Genomic DNA, 22587 nt, shown 5'->3' with positions numbered 1-22587 from the left:
TATTCTACAAGTAAAACTAAAGAAAAAAGTTCATATAAACATACGTCCACAAATGTTTCGTTACAGAGTTATGGCTAACAAAGACTTTGCCTGAAATGTAGCAACTTCGCTAATATTTGAAGCCACTGCAAAACTGTATGAGGTTAAAGTAAAGCACGATTTACATTTATTTTGTTGTTATCGGTCTGGTGACTCTAATAAAACATGTCCCAGACGTTTATCTGCAGTAGTTTTCCTGAACATCGAGAGAAGCAAAGAAGTAATTTCGTAAAATTTTTAATTTCTTAACTACTTGGACCAATTTGTTTTCTAAATTCCAGACAATTGTACAAAATTTTCAACAAAAGATGTAGAGAATTTAATTTTGGAAAAATGATGGTAATAACATTAACTGTAACTGTATGAATGTGTCAGATAATCTGCTTTTATTAGTACCAGCTTTTATTAGTACCACAGTACACATGTATTCATGTTAAACCTGAAGAAACAAAGCTCAGTGTTAAGGAGGTTGTACAGTGAACATACAATTTCACAATACATTTACAATAAATGTTCAAAAATGTCTCAACGGAATTCGATGTATTTAGCTGCATGTGTATGAACAGATTTCGTTGCTCGTTTCAGTTTCACAGGGTTGTACTTAATTTCATCTATTGCATTCATAATGCGAGCAAGTAATCCCTCACGTGTATTGACTTTGACCTCAAACTATGTCTTTCATCCATCCCCATACACAAAAATCCATGGAAATCGTGCTTTACTTTAGCCTCGTACAGCTTTGCGATGGCTTCATATCAGTGAATTTGCTAAATTTCAGGCAAAATCTTTTATTAGCAGTAACTCTGTAACCAAACATTTGCAGACATGTTTTTATTAACTTTTTTCTTTAGTTTTACTTGCAGAAAAACATTAAAATACTTGCATATCTTCGTGAATCATCCTGAATAATGATACACATTAAAAATTTCTGAGATTTAAAAAGTATGTTTAAGGAATCAAAATTTTGATAAACCTACCCTATTTTCATAATACTTTGTTCATTTGAAGCATCAGATGTCCAAAGGCCAATCTTGTCTCCTTTTGCCCTTATATTGACAACAGCTCCACAGACCTGACTGCTGTATTCATCAAATGCTTCACCAATCAGACACAGTAACTATAAACAGAAATACAAAAATGTATGTCTTCTTAAAACTGAATTAGTATATTAATAAGAAGCATACAAAATCTAAAAAGCATTAAACTTGCATAGGGCACATATATAAGCTACAACACCCTATGGGTTAATTACTGTTCAATATTATTTAAAAATCTTTTGTACATACATCTCAGTTCCATGTAATAACAATACACATTTTAGGCTTCAATTAGAAAGCTAGGATTATTAAGTATGGAAATAAATCCACAGAAACTTCAGCCAATTTAAGTAATGCATGCCCCCCCCCCCCCTCCCACACACACACACACACACACACTCACACACACACACACACACACACACACACACACACCTGTTGTGTTTGTTCATGAGAGATTTCTTTACTTTTCTGTTTTTCAACTTGCAATACATCCTCCACATATAGGTGGAGTAAGAAGACAAAAAATTGCCCCCAAATTTCAGGTATGTCTTTTACTCTACATTAATACAAAAATGTCCAGTGTTTGAGTTAAAATTCCTGCTTGTCTTCAAAACGGTCATATATTTGATGCCGGAAGCTTGCTAACATTGTCTCCCTTCTGCTACACCATTCAAATCCAGAACACTGTCTAGTCTGTGATGCGTCACTACAGTCTGCAGTCCCAGTTAACTTGCACTGAAAGTGGTTTGTGTTATCACTAACAGTACAATAGTTTTGTTAGTAGATGGTTTCATAATGGACAAAAATAAAAGGCTATAAATTGAAAGTAATAGCATATGCAGAATAACATTGAAACGGAGCTGCTGAGCATCATTTCAGCCCTCCACCAACAGGGGAAAAAAAAATAAAAATAATTAAAAAAAAAAAATAATTCACCATAGGTAGGCTAATAAAGAAGAATGAGGAAGACTAAATATGCAAATAGAGAACAGAATGTAAAATGGCCAAACTAGAAGATATTGTATTGAAATTGTTCAAGGACACCGTTACAATGGCACTGGAATTAAAAAAAAAGAGTTCACATGGCTCTGAGCACTATGGGACTTAACATCTGAGGTCATCCGTCCCCTAGAACTTAGAACTGCTTAAACTTAACTAACCCAAGGACATCACACACATCCATGCCCGAGGCAGGATTCGAACCTGCGACTGTAGTGGTCACGCAGTTCCAGGCCGAAGCGCCTAGAACTGCTCGGCCACACCAACTGGCACTGGAATTCAACAATAATTCAAATACGCACTTGTAAGCTAGCACTATAGTGGAACTTAACAGACTTTAAGGGTGGAGCTGGTTGGTACTACATATTTATGAATTGTCATGAACATATCATGCGAACCACAGCCAAAAAAATCTCAGAAAATGCTACAAGAGTATGAAGAAAAAATGCTATCTTTCCACTGCTTTATTATTCAACATCGAAAGAAAACCAGTGTGGAACTAAGCTAAATTGCGAATATGGGCAAAACTACTTTGACATTTGATGTGCTGAGTAACAGAACTGTTGCCATGAAAGGTTCCACAACTAACTATATAAACAAGCGGACAAGGAATAAAAATACACTACACTGTTGTCCTATCATGTTACACGGATGATACAAAACTTAATCCAATCCTCATTTTCAAGTGCAAAACAATGATAAAACCTTCTGCAATACTGTCAGGTGTTGTCGTTCACGTACATGACGAAGAATGGATGAATGAGGCTGGTGCGAAATTATGGATTAACAGAGTGTGCGAGACAAGGAAAGGTGCTTTACTGAAGAAGAGTTCTCTTAGCAGTCATTTCAAAAATTCTGTGAAAGAGAAATTGTGACAAGGAAACACAGAGCTTGCTGTTATTCCAACCTCTTCATGTCTCAACAATTACACCATTTAATGTGTATACAAGAGAGGAATGGAACAAATGGATGATGGATGAAACCCAACACGAATTCACACCGAAAAGAGCTTTAAGGTGACCTACAATCAAACAAGTGTGTCTGTGGATAAGAGTCACAGTCTAGAGTGAGAGAAGACATTATTTTTAAATCTTTCAAGAAGTGCTGACAGCAAACTTCGCAAAGCAATAAACACACTGTGAGACTGTTGTTCGTGTGCCCAATTGTTCCTCATTACGAATTTCTGTGCACAAAGTGCTGTTTTACTCAGTGATGAGTTACCCCAGAATATAACGACATAAGAAATCAGTAAACGAAAATAGGAAAATAACTAAATTTTTAGACTTTTTCATCTTCAAAATGCGATATTTGTATCGCAACAGCTTAGACTTTTAAGAAAATTAATGTGTAACTTCCAGTTCATGTTCTTATCAATACAAACACCTAAGAAAAGCAAACAATGAAAACTCCATGTTGGAATATCAACAATTATGGAAACCATAGCTCATTACTCACCATGCAGATGACATGTTGAGTGTAGACAGGCACAATGAAAAAACTGTTACACATTAAGCTTTCGGCCAAAACCTTCATCAGACAACACACACACACACACACACACACACACACACACACACACACACACGCACACACACACACACACAACGTGTGCCTGCCTGCCACCTTTGGCTGTTCAGGCTGGATAAATAAACCTGTTGGACAGCCTTGGTCACCCACATGGTAATCTAACGTCAACCTTTTTATAGGCCAACTAGAGGAAACCTTCCTAGCCTCCCCAAATCTCTTGTCTGGTTCAGGTTCATTGATACTAATGTCAAGATCTGGACTCAGAGTTAAACTTACACGCTTCCACAACATCACCTACTTCTCTCCCATCCACTTCTACTACTACTAATCCAATGTAGCAACTTCCTGGACGCTGCCAACATGAGTGGGCTTCTGAACAATCTGTTCTACGTCATTACTCACAATAGCAGATAGAAGCGTGAAGCGCAGAAGCACATAACAGAAAACAGCATTCAAACCAGCTATCAAGCATTAGTTCTTTATCTGACACAAGCACGCACGCACAAGCACAAATGTGCATGCATACACTCACACATGTGGCCACAACAAGAATGATGGCTACAGAACCATATGTTTGGGTGTCTATGTGGTTGTGTGTATGAATGTGTATAATTCTGACGAAATAAATCTCGGGTGAACAACCTGGTATGAGTGTGCATAGGACACAATATTTCGGCAATCGACCATGTTGCCATCATCAGGTGCGCTGATGTACTGACCAGCGGTGGGCCGGCGCCATTTATACAGGACAATCCCCCCTCTATCTCCTCCCTCAGGTGCTTCCTACAAGTCGATGCAGTCCGCACGGTACAGGTACAGCGACTGTTCTCCCGCCGCCTGGGTGCTGCGTTTCTATCAGAAAAATAGCTAGTGCTAGAAACCTATTGTGAATGCTGTTTTCTGTTACGTGTTTCTGTGCTCCACGTGTCAATCTGCTATAGGTGACTGCCTTTTCCTTGTTTTACATACAGCTCCTTTCAGAAATTTCCATTACTGCTCTAGGTAATGCTCAGAGAAGGGACATCATAATGTTTTGCAGCTCATACTGTCATGCCCACCACTTAAAATAATAGTGAACTTAGATTTTCTCTCAACTTTTTCATTACATCAGGAGGCGAGTCTGGTGGTTGATAGAAGAATCCAATTATAAGCAATCTTGCATGCAGTTTCAATGTCAAGGGATTTGAGTTTATCTAATGTGACAAATAAACCACATCTACTTCCCACTAGCCTATCCTTTTAATATACACTTACAAGGGGAACTAGCCATAGGTCACTCTCTGGTACAGTGAACACTTGGCAGAGTGAAAGAAGGGTGACAAAGACATTCCTGTTACGGCTAGGTGCCAGCACTCAATATCTTCCAAGAAAATAACAGTCAAAGTCTTGATGAGTCTTCTTCAATTCAATCACATGGAATAAAACCAAATGAGTTAGCAAGGCTCTGGCTAATAGCACAGTTTTGAAATTTTGTTGTCACAAAAGTTATGTGACCCACCGACGCACCAAGCTGAAGATACCCATTTGGCAGAACACTGTGTCCTGCTGCATGAAGAAGTATGTAGCTGTCTGCTGCACATCCTGATCTGACAGGAACTTTCAAGCCTTCAAGCTCTGTTTTAAGGGACCAAAGGCATGATAATTGCATGGGGAGAAATAAGGACTATAGGGCCCAAGTGTCTCCCACACGAGTTGGCTTAACATCTGCATAATAACATTGCAATGTAGGGACATACATTATCAAGAAGCAGTAGCACCCCTTATCACACCATGCCACAATGGTGCTTTCGACAGACATTTTGTCGAATTCACATTCTTCAATGAATGTCTATCAGTGTTTGTCCTTCAGCAGCCACAAAAAGCAAAAGAGGAAGTAGGTCCTGTTTCGATGCATGTGGTAAAAATGTCGCCACAGTTCACGCTTCCGCATTGACCACAAACACAGTGGAAAGACAGAATGCCATACTAATCCCTCTCAGTGCTTATATGCCTGCAGCGCAATTGTGCAATGTTGCATGCAACACTGCAGCAATGCCTTGAAACAAACTTTTTGATTGCCCCTTATACAATGAATTATAGACAAAATAAAAGCATTTCACATCCTATTAAAAACTGGATTTTATCATCACAACTGACATAATGTGTACACGCATATCCAAGAAATTAGTGGCAAATTTAGTCTTTTGATTCCAGCAAGATGTAAACCAATTAATGGAAGGGCATCAGTATGTGTACACATCAGGCACAAAATCTGGAAAGCTTACAAAGGAAACAAGTTGTTAGTTTTTGGAGAAATTTTTGCAATGCTGCATTAAAATGGAGCCATTTCTGTACACCAGTGGCTCTTAGGGTGAGCAAAGCAATCCTTCCCTACACAATGGGCTGTTTGTTGGTGAAATCCATTGTCATTATGTAAATCCCACAACTTATACTTTTACCGACAGGTAAAGAATTACATCATTCACCGGTCGCTCCAGCTTTTGACAAAATGCTTCAATACACATGTTTGGCCACAAAAGTATTGTCTGATTGCAAGATAATTAACTATGTCAATGAGGTTGTTTTCCTAATGACGTTCACACTAGAAAATATGACTGGGGTATATGTGGCACGGTAGTCTCGATTTTCATGCTTCGAAGTTTCTATGAATGCATCAGTGCTCTTGGAGTGTAACAGTAAATACCAACGCAGAAACTGAAAAACTAGAAATTGTGTGTGTTTAATTTTCAGTTATGTTAATTAGGTAATGTTATATAAGATTTGTGACGATAAAGGGTGTATACATGGATCCAAAAAACAATTCCCGGATTTCACGGTTAAAAATACTCTCTTTCCTGAGTGAAAATACATAACACCCCAGGTGAAAGTAATTTTTTTTTCTGTATTAAGAGTCAACACACTTTCCCTTGGAGCTGTAGAACTTTTACTTCTCGATCCCTTGAATGGTAAAGGTTTTATACACTGGCGGAGAACTTCCCGGCTCTTCAGGAAAAAAAAGTCCTGTGAAAAGCAACGCATTTTGGAAAGATATTTGATGTGTGGCAATATCACCAATGCGTATTTTCATAGTACAAATATCTAAATATGAGCTTCACCAAATACACCATGACATCATCTGAAGCATTGACAACGAGGTTGTGATGCACTTTTGGCAACCAACCCTAGTTCATATTGTGTGATTTCACTAGTCAATGACAGCAGATATTCAGAGCACAGGACACATGATGTAATCAGCCAATAACAACATCAGTGTTAAGCACAAACACACAAATAGAAGTTAAATGGTTTAAATTAATGTATATAAAGTACAGCCATAAGAAGAGCTAAGTTTTCACTTATAATACTGGTTGTCAAAAATTTTTTGCTCTTTTTTTCCTCAGTGTATGGTTAGGCAGAATCCTAAGAGCATGCTTAAATTGCAGTGGGAGAATATTTCTAACAGGCACGATTATAAATTTCACTGCTATGCATCTAACATTTCGTAGGTTATATGGCCGAATACATGTTCTATCAAGCACTTCAATTTTTCCAAAGAAAAGCCAATTACATGTGAAATTGCTCAAGAACTCGCCTAGCACTTTCTTTTAAGGATAATTGTACATTTTACCATGGACACTGCATAATCTGTAATCTATGGAACGATTAAAATAAATATGAAAAACTAACCTTGAAGTTTGGTCTTCTTTAGCATACTTTATACTTTAAAATATAACAAACACAAACATACGAGTAAACTTTTAAATAATGGCACAAATGGCTGGTCTTCTAGGCCTGAAATTTTCCTAACTAGCTGGTCCTCAAAGTGTTCAATTTTGAATCAGAGTCAAACACAACTTGATTTAAGAAATTCATTGCACATTCTCACACTAATGCAATTCATCTTGTGCAAAGGAAATTTACTTTGAAAGTAAAGCTTCTCAAACCACCATTTGAAATATTTTTCCGTAACCTGTTAAAAATATAAACAGTTGTGATGTCACATGCATCTAAAGCTGTTTATTGTTACTAAATACTGTTAGTGGTGTTACTAAACACTGTTAGTAAATTGTCAAAGTGTCTATAGCAAGATCCCCGAATAACTCTCCGAAAGAAACAGTAGTAATGCCAATACTGTATTAGGTACCGAATGCTGGTTGAAACCAGACATAAATAGCCGTGAAATTTTGAACTCAGATTGGACAATGTTTAGGATGGCTAGGAGGTGTGTTCATTGCAGTTAAAAGCTGTTTAAACACAGTTGAGATCGATACTGGGTCGGACTGTGAAATAGTCTGGAAAAAGCTGTCAATCTGACAAGAAGTGACCATGGTATTAGGATGTTTTTATAGACCACCGCCATCCACAACAAATGTCGCAGAACATTTCAGGGAAAGTCTTGAGTACATAGGAAATAAATATTCAAATTATCCATTAGTTATAGGTAGAGACTTTAATCTGACATCCATTGTCTGGGAAAATTACATTTTTATCACAGGGGGTAGAAGCAAAGACTCATATGAAGTTATTCTAGGGGCACTCTCAACATACAACCTTGAGCAATTCGTTAGAAAACCAGCTCGAGATGGTTACATATTAGATATCTTAGTGACAGACAGACCTGATCTTTTTGAGGAAGTTAATCTAGAAGAAGGTATTAGCGGCCATAATGTCGCTATAACTGCTATGTCAGTGGAAGTTGGGAAAAAAAGCAAAGAGTTTTCTTGTTTGGGAAAGCAAATAAAAGTGTCATTAATGAATATCTTCTCGTAGTCAGCTCCAAGCATTCACCACGGGACGCAAAGATACTGAGCATCTTTGGTTGGAATTTAAAAGTACTGTCCACCACGTGCTAGAGAAATATGTGCCTAGCAAAAATATAGGGGAGGGAAAGGATACACCTTGGTTCAACAAACATATTAGGATGTTGCTGAGAAAGCAGAGAATTTTGCAGTCCTTTTAAACATAGTCACTTCCCCACTGACAAACAGAAATTATGTGAAATGAAAGCAGCTGTCAAAATGTCAATGAGAGATTCTTTTCATGAATTTGAAAGCAATATTTTATCTGCAGATTTTAAAAATAACCCCAAAAACTTTTGGTCATACGTAAAATCTATGAATGCTACAAATAATGCAATACCTTCGCTTGCTGACAGTATGGCTAATGTAACGGATGATGATCAACAGAAGGCCGAAATTCTAAACCTAGCTTTCAAAAACTCGTTTACGGTAGGGGACTGCAGCACCATTGCCCCTTTAAATTATCGAACAAACGCAAGGATTGCTGACACAGTGTTTAGTGTATCTGGGATAGTAAAACAGTTAAGGTCCTTAGAAGCCAGGATAGCATCTGGCCCAGACAGTATCCCCGTAAGATTTTATGTTGACTGCACTACAAATATAGCAACATTCTTATCCATCATCTATCACAGATCATTGGAACACCGGAAAGTTCCATGGGACTGGCAGATGGCCCAGGTCACAGCAGTCTATAAAAAGGGTAGAAAATCGGATGCACAAAATTACCGGCCAATTTCACTGACATCAATTTGTTGTAGAATCATGGAACATATTTTGTGTTCAGGCATAATGACCTTTCTAGACTATGAGAACCTCATCTGCAGAAACTAGCACAGTTTTAGGAAACAGCGGTCATGCGAGACACAGCTGGCCCACTTTGTGCACGGTATACAACAGGTTCTAGATACTGGCTGCCAGGTTGATACCATATTCCTCGACTTTCAAAAGTCGTTCAACTCAGTTCCGCACTGTTGCTTGCTCCAAAAAGTGCGCACTTACCGTCTATCTGATGACATATGAGGTTGAATAGAAAGTTTTCTAACAGACAGAGAGCAGTATGTCATCCTGAATGGGGAGACTTCAACAGAAACAAGCGTAACATCAGGTGTACTCCAGGGCAGCGTAATACATCTGATGCTTTTTACAATTTACATAAACAACCTGGTTGATGGTATTGACTGCAGTATTAGACTTTTTGCCGATGATGCTGTAGTCTACAAGAAAGTAGTATCACATGAAAGTTGGAAACAAATTAATGAAGATTTGCAGAAAATAAATGTGTGGTGTAATGACTGGCAGTTATCTCTCAATATTAGTACGTGTAACCTACAGCATGTAACAAAGCGAAAATCCCCATTAATGTAAGAGTACAATGCCCAGTCTTTGGAAGCGGTAACATCCGTCAAGTATCTGGGTGTGACTATTTGAAATGATGTCAAATGGAACGATCAGATTACAAAAGTAACAGGTAAGGCGAACTCTAGATTGTGGTTTATTGGTACAATCTTAAAACAATGCAGTCCTTCAACAAAGGAAATTGCTTACAATACTTTAGTTTGTCCAGTCTTAAGAGTATCGTTCGTCTGTATGGGACCCTTATCAGTTGGGTCTGATTCAAGAGACTGAGAAGGCCCAATGAAGAGCGGCAAGATTCACGACTAGGACGTTTAGCCATCGCAAGAGCGTTACAAATCTCGAAGATAGTTTGAAGTGGAACACACTTGCAGATAGACGACGTGCTAAACGGAAGGGGCTGCTCACTAAACTCCAAAATCCGATCTTCGCTGAGGATGTAGAGCATATATTATTACCACAACTTTCAAATGGAGGGGGGGGGGGGTGAAAATAGTTTGGTGCGAATAGTGCCCTCCGCCACACACTTCTTGGAGGCTAGCGGAGTATATATGTAGGTGTAGAGTCTTTGTCCTAAAGCCTGTCACACATTTTGCTATCGACAGATGCTTGTGCGTGTGCGCTGTGTTTTGTTGTTGTAAATGGCACATTTTCCTTGCAACTAAAGTTTTATTTTGGTGTCATTCTCTCATTTATGTTTTATTGGTGCAGTTATATTCTACAGTAACAGGCTAAAGTAAAATTCTAATACATTCCAGGGTTTTTCCCAGACGAAAAAATTCTCAGGTTTTTCCCTGTTGTCCCGAAGCATAAACATCATGTTATACAATCACTTTTAATACGATGTGAAATTCTTTTTTGTTTTGGGTATGTGGTTCCTTCGGAGATGCCTGAAAGGACACCATATATATAAAATTAAGGCAATGACAGCCAACAGTCCCTTCAATGCAGATGCACACCAAGCTTGAACTCTTACAGGATTTGGTGAGATGCCATGAGCCAAGGCAATACATAAGCAGTGTGCGGCATAAGTTGAGAATTTGGGTGTGACAGGAGGCACGCTAGGGTATCCATGCAAATGCAGTGGCCACTGCGTCTGGATGGTACATCTGTCTAGTAAGCAGGAGACCCAGATTTGAATCCCGGTCCAGTACAAATTTTCAACTTTCCCCACAGACTGTATGTACAATACCTTTGTGTCTTGCTTATTTCTTTCACCAATAACTCCACTGTATTTCACAGTGTCACAAAAATATCGATGTCACATACTTCTGTGACAATAAAAGACAAGAAAAAACCAACATACGAATGGATTTGAACGGGGCGCAAAATATCAAAACTGTGCTCTTAGCCATTACACTACACCACAAGTGGGCTGATGAAGTGGTGCTGAAACTTTGACAGACACTGTCTCAGCAATTATCGAATGTTGACATCTACACCTGTATTCCTGGCTGCCTTTCAACTTACCAAGTTTCGACTGTGTCAGAGAGCAGCCTACGATGGGCTCCCCTTGCTAGATTTCCCCCAGTCTCACTGCTGTCAATTTCAGGCCTTAACGAACTTTCCATACCTAGCGTAATGTGAGCCCCACTGTTTTTGAGAAGCACTTCAAACTCTGCCACTCTGATGCAAAAGCTTCGATAGGTTTTTAATACGTTCAATTATGGGTGGCATTTCTTTGGATCTCATCTTGCCACTTCCAGGTCCTATACAGCTATTATTTTCCCCTACAGAAATGGCCTGCTCAATGTTAACATATAAATTCCCACAATTACATAAGGTTTTCGGACGAACATAATACATCAACTTCCTTTTGATGTTCTAGGTCGCGTAAACTGACAAAGTCATCCATAACCCCCTCCATCCTCTATTGTAAGCTTAATTAAGAATTGCCTTTTGTGTATAACACTTCATTTACCTGAACGTCTTTCAACGCAGATATTAACCTATAAAAGGCTTATCTCTCATACCTGTAATCACAGGTATTCTACTACTGGTAATGGTGTCCCCCTTACATTTTTAGCTATCAGTTTAACTAATATATTTTTTCGCCTTCCTGTTATGGATAGGCCCCGTGTTGTGTACGCAATCTCCAAATAGCAGCAACTTAAGGGGTCCACATGCAGAATACTTCTCGGAACTATTCTTGAGTGCTGCTCAAATGTTTTGAATCCCCACCAGATCAGGTGAAAGGAAGGTGTCTCAGCAATTATCGAATGTTGACATCTACACCTATATTCCTGGCTGCCTTTCAACCTACCAAGTTTCGACTGTGTCAATTTGTCATTGGCAGTTTTGAACAACACACAAGTATTAAGGAAATGATTTGGGAATTCAAATGAAAATTCCTGGAGGAGATAGATGCTCATTTTGCAAAATATTACAGAGAAACTGACATTTGTGGCAGACTGCAGAACAATGCTACTGCCATCAGCACACATCCTGCACAAGGACCGTGAAGGCAAGATAAAAGAAATCAGGGCTCAGATGATGATTGGATTGTGGGGCACTCAACTGCGCAATTATCAGCGCCCGTACAAATTCCCAACCTTTTCTCAGTCCAATCTTGCCACGTGCATAAATGATGAAGAAATTATGACAACACAAACACCCAGTCATCTCGAGGCAGGTGAAAATCGCGGACCCCGTGCTCAGGAAGCGAGATCGCGACCACGAGACCACGAGCTGCCGACAAATCAGGGCTCATACAGAAGCATGTAGACAGTCATTTTTGCCTTGTTCCATTTGAGAGTGCAACAGGAAAGCATCAGTTGGCGGGCTGAACAGCGAGGTCATCAGTCCCCAACAGAAAAGTAGTTCATCTGAAGTTAGTAACAGCTGCCAGATATCTGGTGGAATTAAGGGCATTGCTTTCTCATAGAAAGGAGTCCCTTATATCCACAGTTATTGCAGTAATGAATAGACTCTCAGTAGGACTCACATAAAACAAAATGTGAATGAGTCACTCTCTCCCCATCTCTCTTAAGAAGTTTTAAACAGACACACCATGTGCCACAGCACAGGAAGTGGGCTGCAGCTGCACCACGAGCAGGGCACACAGTGCAGTGGGGAGGTCAGTCGACAGGCTGGCCCATCAGCTCCCTGTCTCTGATCCAGCAGTCTGCACTCAACTGCCCAGCCTGGCGGACTGGCCCACAGCCTGTACAGGCCAGGCTGCGAAACACAGGCAGGACGAGTTGAAACTAGTACTGTGCACGACTCTAATCCCAGGGCTCATTTGTCGTGAGAGAACTCTCATGTACAACCAACCCCCTGCCAAGTCAATTACATGGAAAGACATTTACAGAAGAAGCCTGGAGTTTCATAGCAGTAAAAGTGAGAAGCCTGAAAATGTAATGGACATGAGTTGGAGAAACATTAATAACACAAGACGAGAGAAAAAAATCTGATGTGTAAGCAGCTGGGGTCAGGCGAGAGTACTGTGGGTTTCACAAGCTACGGGGGCAGTCTCTCCGACAGCTGTACCACCCCTGCCCCTGATCAACTACAGACAATGGTTGAACACAGGAACAACACCCACTATTCATCAGAATGCTACCACGAAAAGAGAAAAAAATGGTGCAGCAGAAAAAAGGGGCTAACTCCATCTAACAGCAACAAAAACAGATTAAAAGAGGGATCGTCATCAAGGGAGATGGATAAGTAAATAGTGTCGAGGATCCCTTAGAGAGAATGGTGGGAGACACCAGAACCAGGACCAAAACCACCCAGCTCCCGCCACATTAGTAGTTTAAAACATCAAGAATAAAAACCTCATACAGAAACAGGGAATCAGTTCAAATGTATGTGAGACGTCTGCCTATACTGGTTGCAAAAAAACTGGAAGAACGTGCTTAGCACAGAGGTAGGACAGGCCACTTCACCATGATGTGATACAAGGCTCCAAGGCAGCAGAAGACAGCTGAGCCAAACACAGAAACAGGAAAGTAACTGATTTTGTGATTTTTACGAGTTCCTAACCAGGATTGAATAGTGTAATTTCACCTGTGTGCTTTGATAATTTAGTTTCTTGAGTTTCTGCTTATTAATTTAATATCTAACAGCCACAGTCATTGTATTTTTGTCTGCATTGGAAAGTAAACGGATTTTATGCCATATAACAAGTTCCTAATCAGGGGCAAATCATTTAGTTTCACCTGAGTGCTTCGGTAGTTAAGGTTTTTGAATCTCTGTGTATTAATGTAATTTATTAGACATAGTTCCTGCATTTTCGTCAGCGTCTACTATAGAGTTCCTCAGCATGTGCCGATAGCCCATTATATGGGTAGTTTAGTTTTCAAGGTCTTTAGTAAGGATAGGGACTGTGCTTGTCGTGTGCAGATGCGAGTAGAGTTGGTGACACTTCACTCTCAGCTCCAGGTTGTGATGGCTTCGGTTACACAGCTTGAGGCTGCAGTAGATGGGCACCACTGTTATGGGTCAGCTGTGGGGATCCAATAGACATGTAGCATGTCCGAGTCTTCCAAGCGGTCGTCACCGGTGTCCTGCCCTGTTACTGCTCGCACTGAGGTTGACCCTTCACCTATGGTAGAGTGGGAGGTCGCCCCGGGGAATAGCAGACGGCGAAAGACTTCCCAGGGAGCCGCACATAAAGGCTCCCCGGTTAGTCTGACATAGATGTCCCAGGTGCTGTCTTTGGCTGACACTGTTGCTCAGCAAGATGCCGTCGCCTGTCCTGTTTCAGAGGAAACCTCTCAGCCTGCAAGAGCCAGGCAATCACAGAGAGTGAGATTATTGACAGTGTGGAGCTCCAATGTTAGGCCATTATGTGACCCCTTAGGGACATGGCTGCCAGGAAGGGGAAGAAAGCCAATGGGGGTGGGGAGTCATTCCAGTCATGGAACGGGTTCTTCTGGATGCCATGAAGAGAACAGTGTGCAGCCAACTGCAGGCGATGGCTCACATCGGTACCAATGATATGTGTCTCTTTGGATCGGAAGAAATTATCTCTGGTTTCGAGTGGCTAACAGAAGTAGTAAAGTATGCCAGTCTTGCTTGTGAGATAAAAGCAAAGCTGACCATTTGCAGCATAGTCGACAGGACCGATTGTAGACCTCTGGTACAGAGCCAAGTGGCGGGTCTCAGTCAGAACCTCTGACAGTTCTACGACCATGTAGGCTGCAGATTCCTCAACTTGCACCATAGGATGTTTGGGTTTCAGGTTCCGCTGAATAGGTCAGGAGTCCCCTACATGCAGCAGGCAGCAACATGGGTAGCGGGGGCTGTAGGGTTTGGACTGAGCAGCTTTTTAGATTAGAGGGTCTCGGGAAAACACAAAAAGGGCTTCAGTCACAAAGCATGCAAGCTGAACACAGAAAGAACAAAGATATTGTTCTTTCAGCTTATCACACACACATCTCCTTCATATCTGACCTCGCCGTAATTTCTTAACTTTTAATCTGCAGTACATAACCAATAAATTATGGTTTGAATCGAAACCTGTTCCTGGAAATATTTTGCAGTTTAAACTCTGGTTTCTAAATTTGTCCTTTCATTACATATATCCAAACCCTTCCTGTATCTGCAGGTCTCTTCTACTAATGTAACCAGGACAGCTCAACCAAATTCGAGAGCAGAAACTTCATACAATCATTGAATTAATACCACCATTTTATTTAACCGTGTGCTTCTGGGTGAAAAAGAGGCTGTCAGTCATCAAAATATTGTTCTTAAATGGAAACAAACCCATAGCATTTTGTACTTGCAACATATGAGAATTTCAAATGAAAAAATTAACATACTGTTTATCCTGAAAAAAATCTAATATCTGTATAGTCCATGAAAAAACCTCCAATTTAGTTATGTATTGCAAATGGTGAGCAGCATTCACAAGTATGGAGCATTACACAATTAACTGTAATGGGAAAGGTACAAACACTTATGATGTTACCGTGAATAGCCACCAAAATACAATTCAGATTGCTTTAATAGCACTTCACCCCAAATAGCACTCTTGAGTGAAGCTGACAGACAGTTTCTTGGCACCAAGTGAAAGCTTTTTCGTAATGGAAAAAAACCTCTTATACGGTATTTTTTTTAATCATAGCCTGGTCTATACTTGCTCCTGCAGGCTCAAGTTATCAACAGTGGAACGTTTTCTCTCTGAAGTGTACTGCAACAGACTAAGATGCCATTTAAATTTTAGAAGCATACAAGACAGTAATTTCGCGTTCAGTTCTGTTCCCACACAGCTAATGAGAGCAATGTGTAGACTCTCAATCTGTGTCATCTTCAAAATGCCACAATATGTAATTTACAACCCGTTGCTTGCGAAGAGCTACACAACATATAAGCATCAAAAATTAATTGAGACAAAACTCTGTGACAGTAATTACAAAGCCAAACCGAAGTATTTCGACAGTCAATGCCATGTCTGTTGTCAAAATGGCCAATTCTCAGTTTGTCCTGAAATCCTCAAATGCTCCCCCACCCCATGTCATGATACCAAACATGTACTGACTGAACTTAGTTTTTCAGTGGAATACTTGGTATTGCCACTTTCAGTTCTGCATCATAATACGTACTACGATACTGCAGGTGTTGCGGCAGCTCCCATTATGTGTTCAACTCAAAGAGTTACATTCTGTTACCAGTATCTTTGTTGCTGCATTGATTATTGCTTTTTAATATATACAATTTCATATTAACAATGGTTAATTGTGGTTTCAGAGTGTATAGTATCTGACATTACAGAAGTGACCGATTCCACCAGTCTGCTTTGACAATGATGTCATCAATATGGCAGAAACAGCTACTTCTAGTGTGTACAAAATGACGACAATAAAATCACTACCAACACACGCCAATAAAGGCGAACAAAAATAAAAATGACACAATGTTTCAATACAAAAGGCATAGTCCATATCAATTCAGGCAGGACAGGAAAAAGTCTTACCTTCATAGTCTCGGATGTTAAAATGAAGGACTAAGTAAGGAACACATATTTTTTTGTTTCCTAAAAAAAAAAAAAAAAAATCTGCCCAGAGATACAGCCCTCCAAAGATGACACTGTGCATACCATTTTGAAGGTGTGAATTTTAGAAAAAAATTTAAAATACTTATCTCTGGAATAGTTCTAGATATTTTGTTGTTTTTTTTTTATTTGAAAGACAATTGCTTTACAATTACAAAAAATCCTTCATTTGGACTTATCTGACGAAGTTCTTTTACTATAACATTCCGAACTTTTCTATAATTTATAGAAAAAATTCCAGAATGAGATTTTCACTCTGCAGCGGAGTGTGCGCTGATATGAAACTTCCTGGCAGATTAAAACTGTGTGCCCAACCGAGACTCGAACTCGGGACCTTTGCCTTTCGCGGGCAAGTGCTCTAGCATCTGAGCTACCGAAGCACGACTCACGCCCGGTGCTCTCAGCTTTACTTCTGCCAGTATCTCGTCTCCTACCTTCCAAACTTTACAGAAGCTCTCCTGCGAACCTTTTTAGAGAAAAAAAATTTTTTTTTTCAAAAATGCTAATGCATAAAATTTTATTTTTTATTTTATTTTTTTTTTTCTGTTGATTAGTACCACATAGTTCTACATTCCACTTTTACTTTGAACAGGTTTTGTAAAGAATTGAAATTTTTGCCACATATGAAACCTGTTTTATTACCACATTATCACACAACAGGCCCATAAAAATCAAAACCTAACATAATTTTAGTTCTAAAACATGAGTAAGAGACAAATTTTCCAAGCATTTTAAATGGTTCCAAAATGTATGATTTGTCCAAAGACTTAAAGGTTTCAGTTTATATGTAACTTCTGTGCACTCTGTTTTGTACTGAAATTAGCCAGGCAATGAACTAAAAATTTGTTCCACTGCTTCAGTATCTTCCTTTGATATAGAGTGATACCTTCCTGTTGAACCAATTGGAACTGGAGCACTTACAATCTTCAAAACATTGTGAACAGGAAGTGAGCACTGATGGCATTGCTGCTGTCCTTCAGCTGAAGACCTATATTCAGCAGCTGGTCCATGTGGTAGCATAAAGTTCAGTACAATTTCGTTTAACTCATAACTGGTGTCTATAACCTCTGCAATCCACCAGTCACAGTCATAAGCACACACCACAAACATCCCCCATTTCAGGTTGTGAATCTGATTATCATCCTGCTGTTTCTCAGGTGTTGGCCAAACAAACGAAATTTCTTCTTTCTTGCTCTTTAAAGTGCATGCAATATGAGTTTGCCCATCACTTTTGAGTCCAAAATGTGTCTTCAGAATTCTTTTCACAGGAGTAGTTTGTTTGGACCTTTCTATTTTCAGCTCACAGAATTCTTCAATTTCCTCTTTGGACAAAAGAATGAGGGCTGTGGATGTGTAAGATTTCATGATTCTCGTAAAATCGGACAATTCCACATATGTGTGTCCCTGATCCGAGCCACCAGGACTGTCATCAATGTCATGTTGTTGCCGCAAACATAACATCTAACATATTCCGCGATAAGATCAAACATCTGCAGAAACTGTAGATAGACATCATATCATGACACATCTCAGAACATAATGACACACTAATGAACTTCATCCATGCCCAACAAAAAAATCAATTTAAAAAATTCGACTTCTCACTGCACAACAAACACCAAACTTATCAGACCTAACAAACACACCACATACATATAAAAATGGCCAATAAATCACTGAAAACATTTCCACAGCCCACACCAACCACCTAAATTCAAAACCACATTAGCACGCCAAAACTCAAATGAACTAAATACCACACGTTAAACTAAGCACATCCACATCCACCACCATAGGGCACCATCAAATACAACAACAAGACATCTGCAACAGATATGTGACAAAACATCCATATACACATCTCTCCACAAATGGCCAATCCCCTCGGCCACTCCTCCACTTCTGACTAAATTACTGTATTTCCACTTAGCTGCAACAACCAACTAAAAATTGATCATATATATTAAAGCAAAGAACAACATGCTCCATTTTGCTGATACACTACTCCCAAATACTAAAAACTATCAGGAATTATAACTTATATACAAATTTGCACACAAACAGAGCCACAGTTTTTCCTTCTCAAAGTCACTAGTTATTTAAATTCAACATGTTATACAGTTGCCACAAGTGAATCGTAGGCCCCATTCATAAAAAGAAACCTACATTAAATAAAACAACTTCTTTGGCATCAACATTCTGTTTCCATAGTACCACTTTAATTTTGGAAATGCCATGCAAAATATTTTGATTACTACATAGTTTATATAACTTCTTTCATCCCTTATTCACTAACTTCATTAATACTATCTTGCTAGTACTTAAGATTATTAGATAGCCACAAGTGTCTCTTTGTTTCTTACTAAATGTATATAACAGATACGAGATACTTTTAAACATGTCTTGCCATTACAATTTTCTGCTTTAGTTTTCTACTGTTATGTCAAAATATACCTCCAAGTATACAAGTCATTCAAGGTTTTAACGTTTTTTTGTCCCACTCACAATTTTGTGTGGGGGTGTGTGTGCGCATCTGTGCTACCTAGTTATCGTCTATAGTCCATGATGTCCTATTATGGATATTTGCCTGCCAATATCACTTCACACATGAACTAATACAAACAGTGCATTTTTAACGTGTGCACATGAATAAAAAAATGCCTTTGTGTGGGTGCCCAAAGTTACTGGTAGTTTGAGGACATACGTTAATGAAGAGATCTCTTCATTAAGATATGAGCACACAATGCCCCTTTTCTCTTGTGCACCCACTGATACACAGGAACAAAAGCACACTTGCAAAATTTAGTTGGAAGAACATATTTAGGCATGTGTGTTCTTGTGTGCACACATCACACCACTGTTCCAAGAAGTTTGCTATGCATTCATTTCTTTGTTTAGCAATTTGTGCTGTGTTTACTGCGATGAAAGGTGACAGAAAAAGAACTACAAGGTAACTACAGGTAAAACAGCACCATATGTAAACAGCATATGTAGAGAAAAATACAATGTGACAGCAACATTTTGTTCATAAATTTCATAAGGCCTTCGAAAACTGCAATGATAAGGCTGGAAACAACAATCCATCAGTTGGCAACCAGTGACGTAACTACCAGTTTCAGATATATAGATGCAGAGCAAACTTCTTGGAACAGTGTGTGTGTGTGTGTATAGCGCTGTCAGGTCGATAGACACAAAAACAAACACAAACATACACACAAACTTCAAGCTTTCGCAACAAACTGTTGCCTCATCAGGAAAGAGGGAAGGAGAGGAAAAGACAAAAGGATGTGGGTTTTAAGGGAGAGGGTAAGGAGTCATTCCAATCCCTGGAGCGGAAAGACTTACCTTAGTGGGAAAAAAGGATGGGCATACACTCGCGCGCACACACACACACATATCCATCCACACATATAACATACACTGTATATGTGTGGATGGATATGTGTGTGTGTGCGCGCGAGTGTATACCCGTCCTTTTTTCCCCCCTAAGGTAAGTCTTTCCGCTCCCGGGATTGGAATGACTCCTTACCCTCTCCCTTAAAACCCACATCCTTTCGTCTTTCCCTCTCCTTCCCTCTTTCCTGATGAGGCAACAGTTTGTTGCAAAAGCTTGAATTTTGTGTGTATGTTTGTGTTTGTTTTTGTGTCTATCGACCTGCCAGCGCTTTCGTTTGATATATATATATATATATATATATATATATATATATATATATACGCACACTTCACCTCAATTTCTTTCTAGTAGTTTGTTGAGGATTTCCACCTACTTTTTCGTTTCTTTAGTTCAGATGTCAGGTTCCTCAACTGCTGTGCTATTAGATCACCATAAAATGAATATTCACCCACAATTTTCACATGCACTTCTCATAAACTTTCATGCTACTACTTCTCTGTTTCCCTCGTTCAAAACTAAACTTATTCTTTGCAGTGACAAGACAGGAGACCTTTTATCTAATATGGTTCAAATTGCTCTGAGCACTATGGGACTTAACATCTGAGAACTACTTAAACCTAACTTAAGGACATGACACACATCCATGCCCAAGGCAGGATTCGAACCTGCAATCATAGCAGCAGCGCGGTTCCAGACTGAATCACCTAGAACCACTCGGCCACAGCGGCCGGCTGTTATCTAATAATTGATGCTCAGAGCATCTTACCTAAAATGTTTAATCAAATAATCTTTAGAAGCAGCACTCTGCAACTTCTCTTTTTATGTAATTATCTACAAATTTCAGTGGGCTTTCCATTTCAAGGCAAAGAGGCATACGCAAATCCACATGCATTGTAATGGTGTTGGACATTTAAGCTCATGTACAAAACTGGATAGAAATAATGCATGGTGTGTACAGTCTTTCACAAATGTATTTTTAAGCAGCTTTTCCACATGCATTGCAGTGCTGTTTGAAATTTAAGCTCATGCGCAAAGTTAAATAGAAATGTGGAATCATGTGAATGCACCTTCACAAATACATTTTAAAGGAGCTTCAGAGCACGCCCATTCCATTTTAACACAGTAAGAAGATATTGGGAGAACTTTCCACTCTCAAACAAATTACAAGCATTGTTCAAATACACTGAATGGACCACTCAGCACAGTCAAAGAAATGGAAACCCATTTACACTACAATATGGACCCCAAAAAACAGTTATAACATACATCAATGGATCTCTAATCCACACATACAATAGGACAGTCTACAACTGTTTTTCCATATTAAGCAGTTTTCACATATGGTTCATAACACTATAGTTAGACATACCTCTGACATTTATCAGTTTTACTTACTATTTCCAGCCAGAAGTTATCTAGATCACTAGCTCTCTGTTTCTTCTCCAAGTTAATCAACCAACGCCCACCCCTTTTATTCACTTCATCTTCCCACATTGGTCGAATACCCTTCTTGAATAACGAGTAATCGCAGCCTTGTCGTAGTTCACTTGCTGCTTTAATATGATTGTATAAACTGTAGATGGAAAATTTGATGATTGTAACATCGTGTTCGCACTGATGAATAACACAATTGCTTATTCTGATGTGTGATAATACCTCCAGAAGTCCTCCGCTGTCTGAAAGCTTGTTACTTCTTTCTGATTTTCCTCCCAGCTCTTCTGTTTGTCGTTATCTAAATACCACAGAGTCCATGTGTTTTGCAACGGGTGTTTAATAGAGAGTTCTGGTGATACATCATTAACACCATCTTCTTTCTTGTCCGTATCCTAATAAAAAAAAATGGAACGTTATTCAACACAAGTGTTCCATTTTCGCAACCCAGGTTGAACAGCCGGCCACATGCTGCATGCCCGTACTGCATAACAAGCTTGTATACAAAACATTTGTATTAAAATATTGCTGCACAATAACAAACAGCAGTGACCATCACCACACACAACGGAAACTACATGCATTTCATTTCACCTTACCTCCATACCATCGACTTTATTCTCAGCCATGTCACAAGAGACGAACCACCATTATTTGACCGAATTGTCACAGAGCCATCTAGTGGTCAAATCGACACTTACTTTCCATGAAGCCATCTCAAAACTCATCACTGGTCAACAACTACATATGGGATACTCGAGTTACTTTCTCAATCACTAAACTTCACCTCTAAATGGTAGAAGTGGTGATAAAATTCTATATTCAAGCTGTTAAACGGATATCCTATGTCATGAAAAGTAAAATTATTCACCATAGTATTAATGACTCTCTACAACATGGACAATAGAAGGAAGATTAGGGTTTAACATCTCGTAAATAAAACATGGATATTGCTTCTATGACTCAATATTCAAATTTAAATTAAAATTTGTCAACATCACCTACTACGCAAAATGTTCCAAAGCT

The 22587-nt window shown here is 39.2% G+C and overlaps 1 protein-coding gene across 1 annotated transcript in view; it reads right to left on the bottom strand.

The window, feature by feature from the left end:
• Positions 1-22314, bottom strand: part of LOC126203507 (eukaryotic translation initiation factor 4E-like) — a 35560-nt gene extending 13246 nt beyond the window's left edge. Inside the window, exons 1-4 of the mRNA XM_049937833.1 lie at positions 22161-22314; positions 21787-21956; positions 21526-21703; positions 1017-1156 (exon numbers count right to left, since the gene is read on the bottom strand). Coding sequence (XP_049793790.1) covers positions 1017-1156; positions 21526-21703; positions 21787-21956; positions 22161-22190 — 518 coding nt within the window. The 5' untranslated portion in view covers positions 22191-22314. The remainder of the gene's footprint in view (positions 1-1016; positions 1157-21525; positions 21704-21786; positions 21957-22160) is intronic.
• Positions 22315-22587: the final 273 nt, after the last annotated feature.

This window comes from Schistocerca nitens, chromosome 9 (assembly GCF_023898315.1).
Source record: "Schistocerca nitens isolate TAMUIC-IGC-003100 chromosome 9, iqSchNite1.1, whole genome shotgun sequence".
Taxonomy (NCBI): domain Eukaryota; kingdom Metazoa; phylum Arthropoda; class Insecta; order Orthoptera; family Acrididae; genus Schistocerca; species Schistocerca nitens.
Note: the sequence above shows the minus strand (reverse complement) of the source record. Positions and strands in the feature narration are given on the sequence as shown.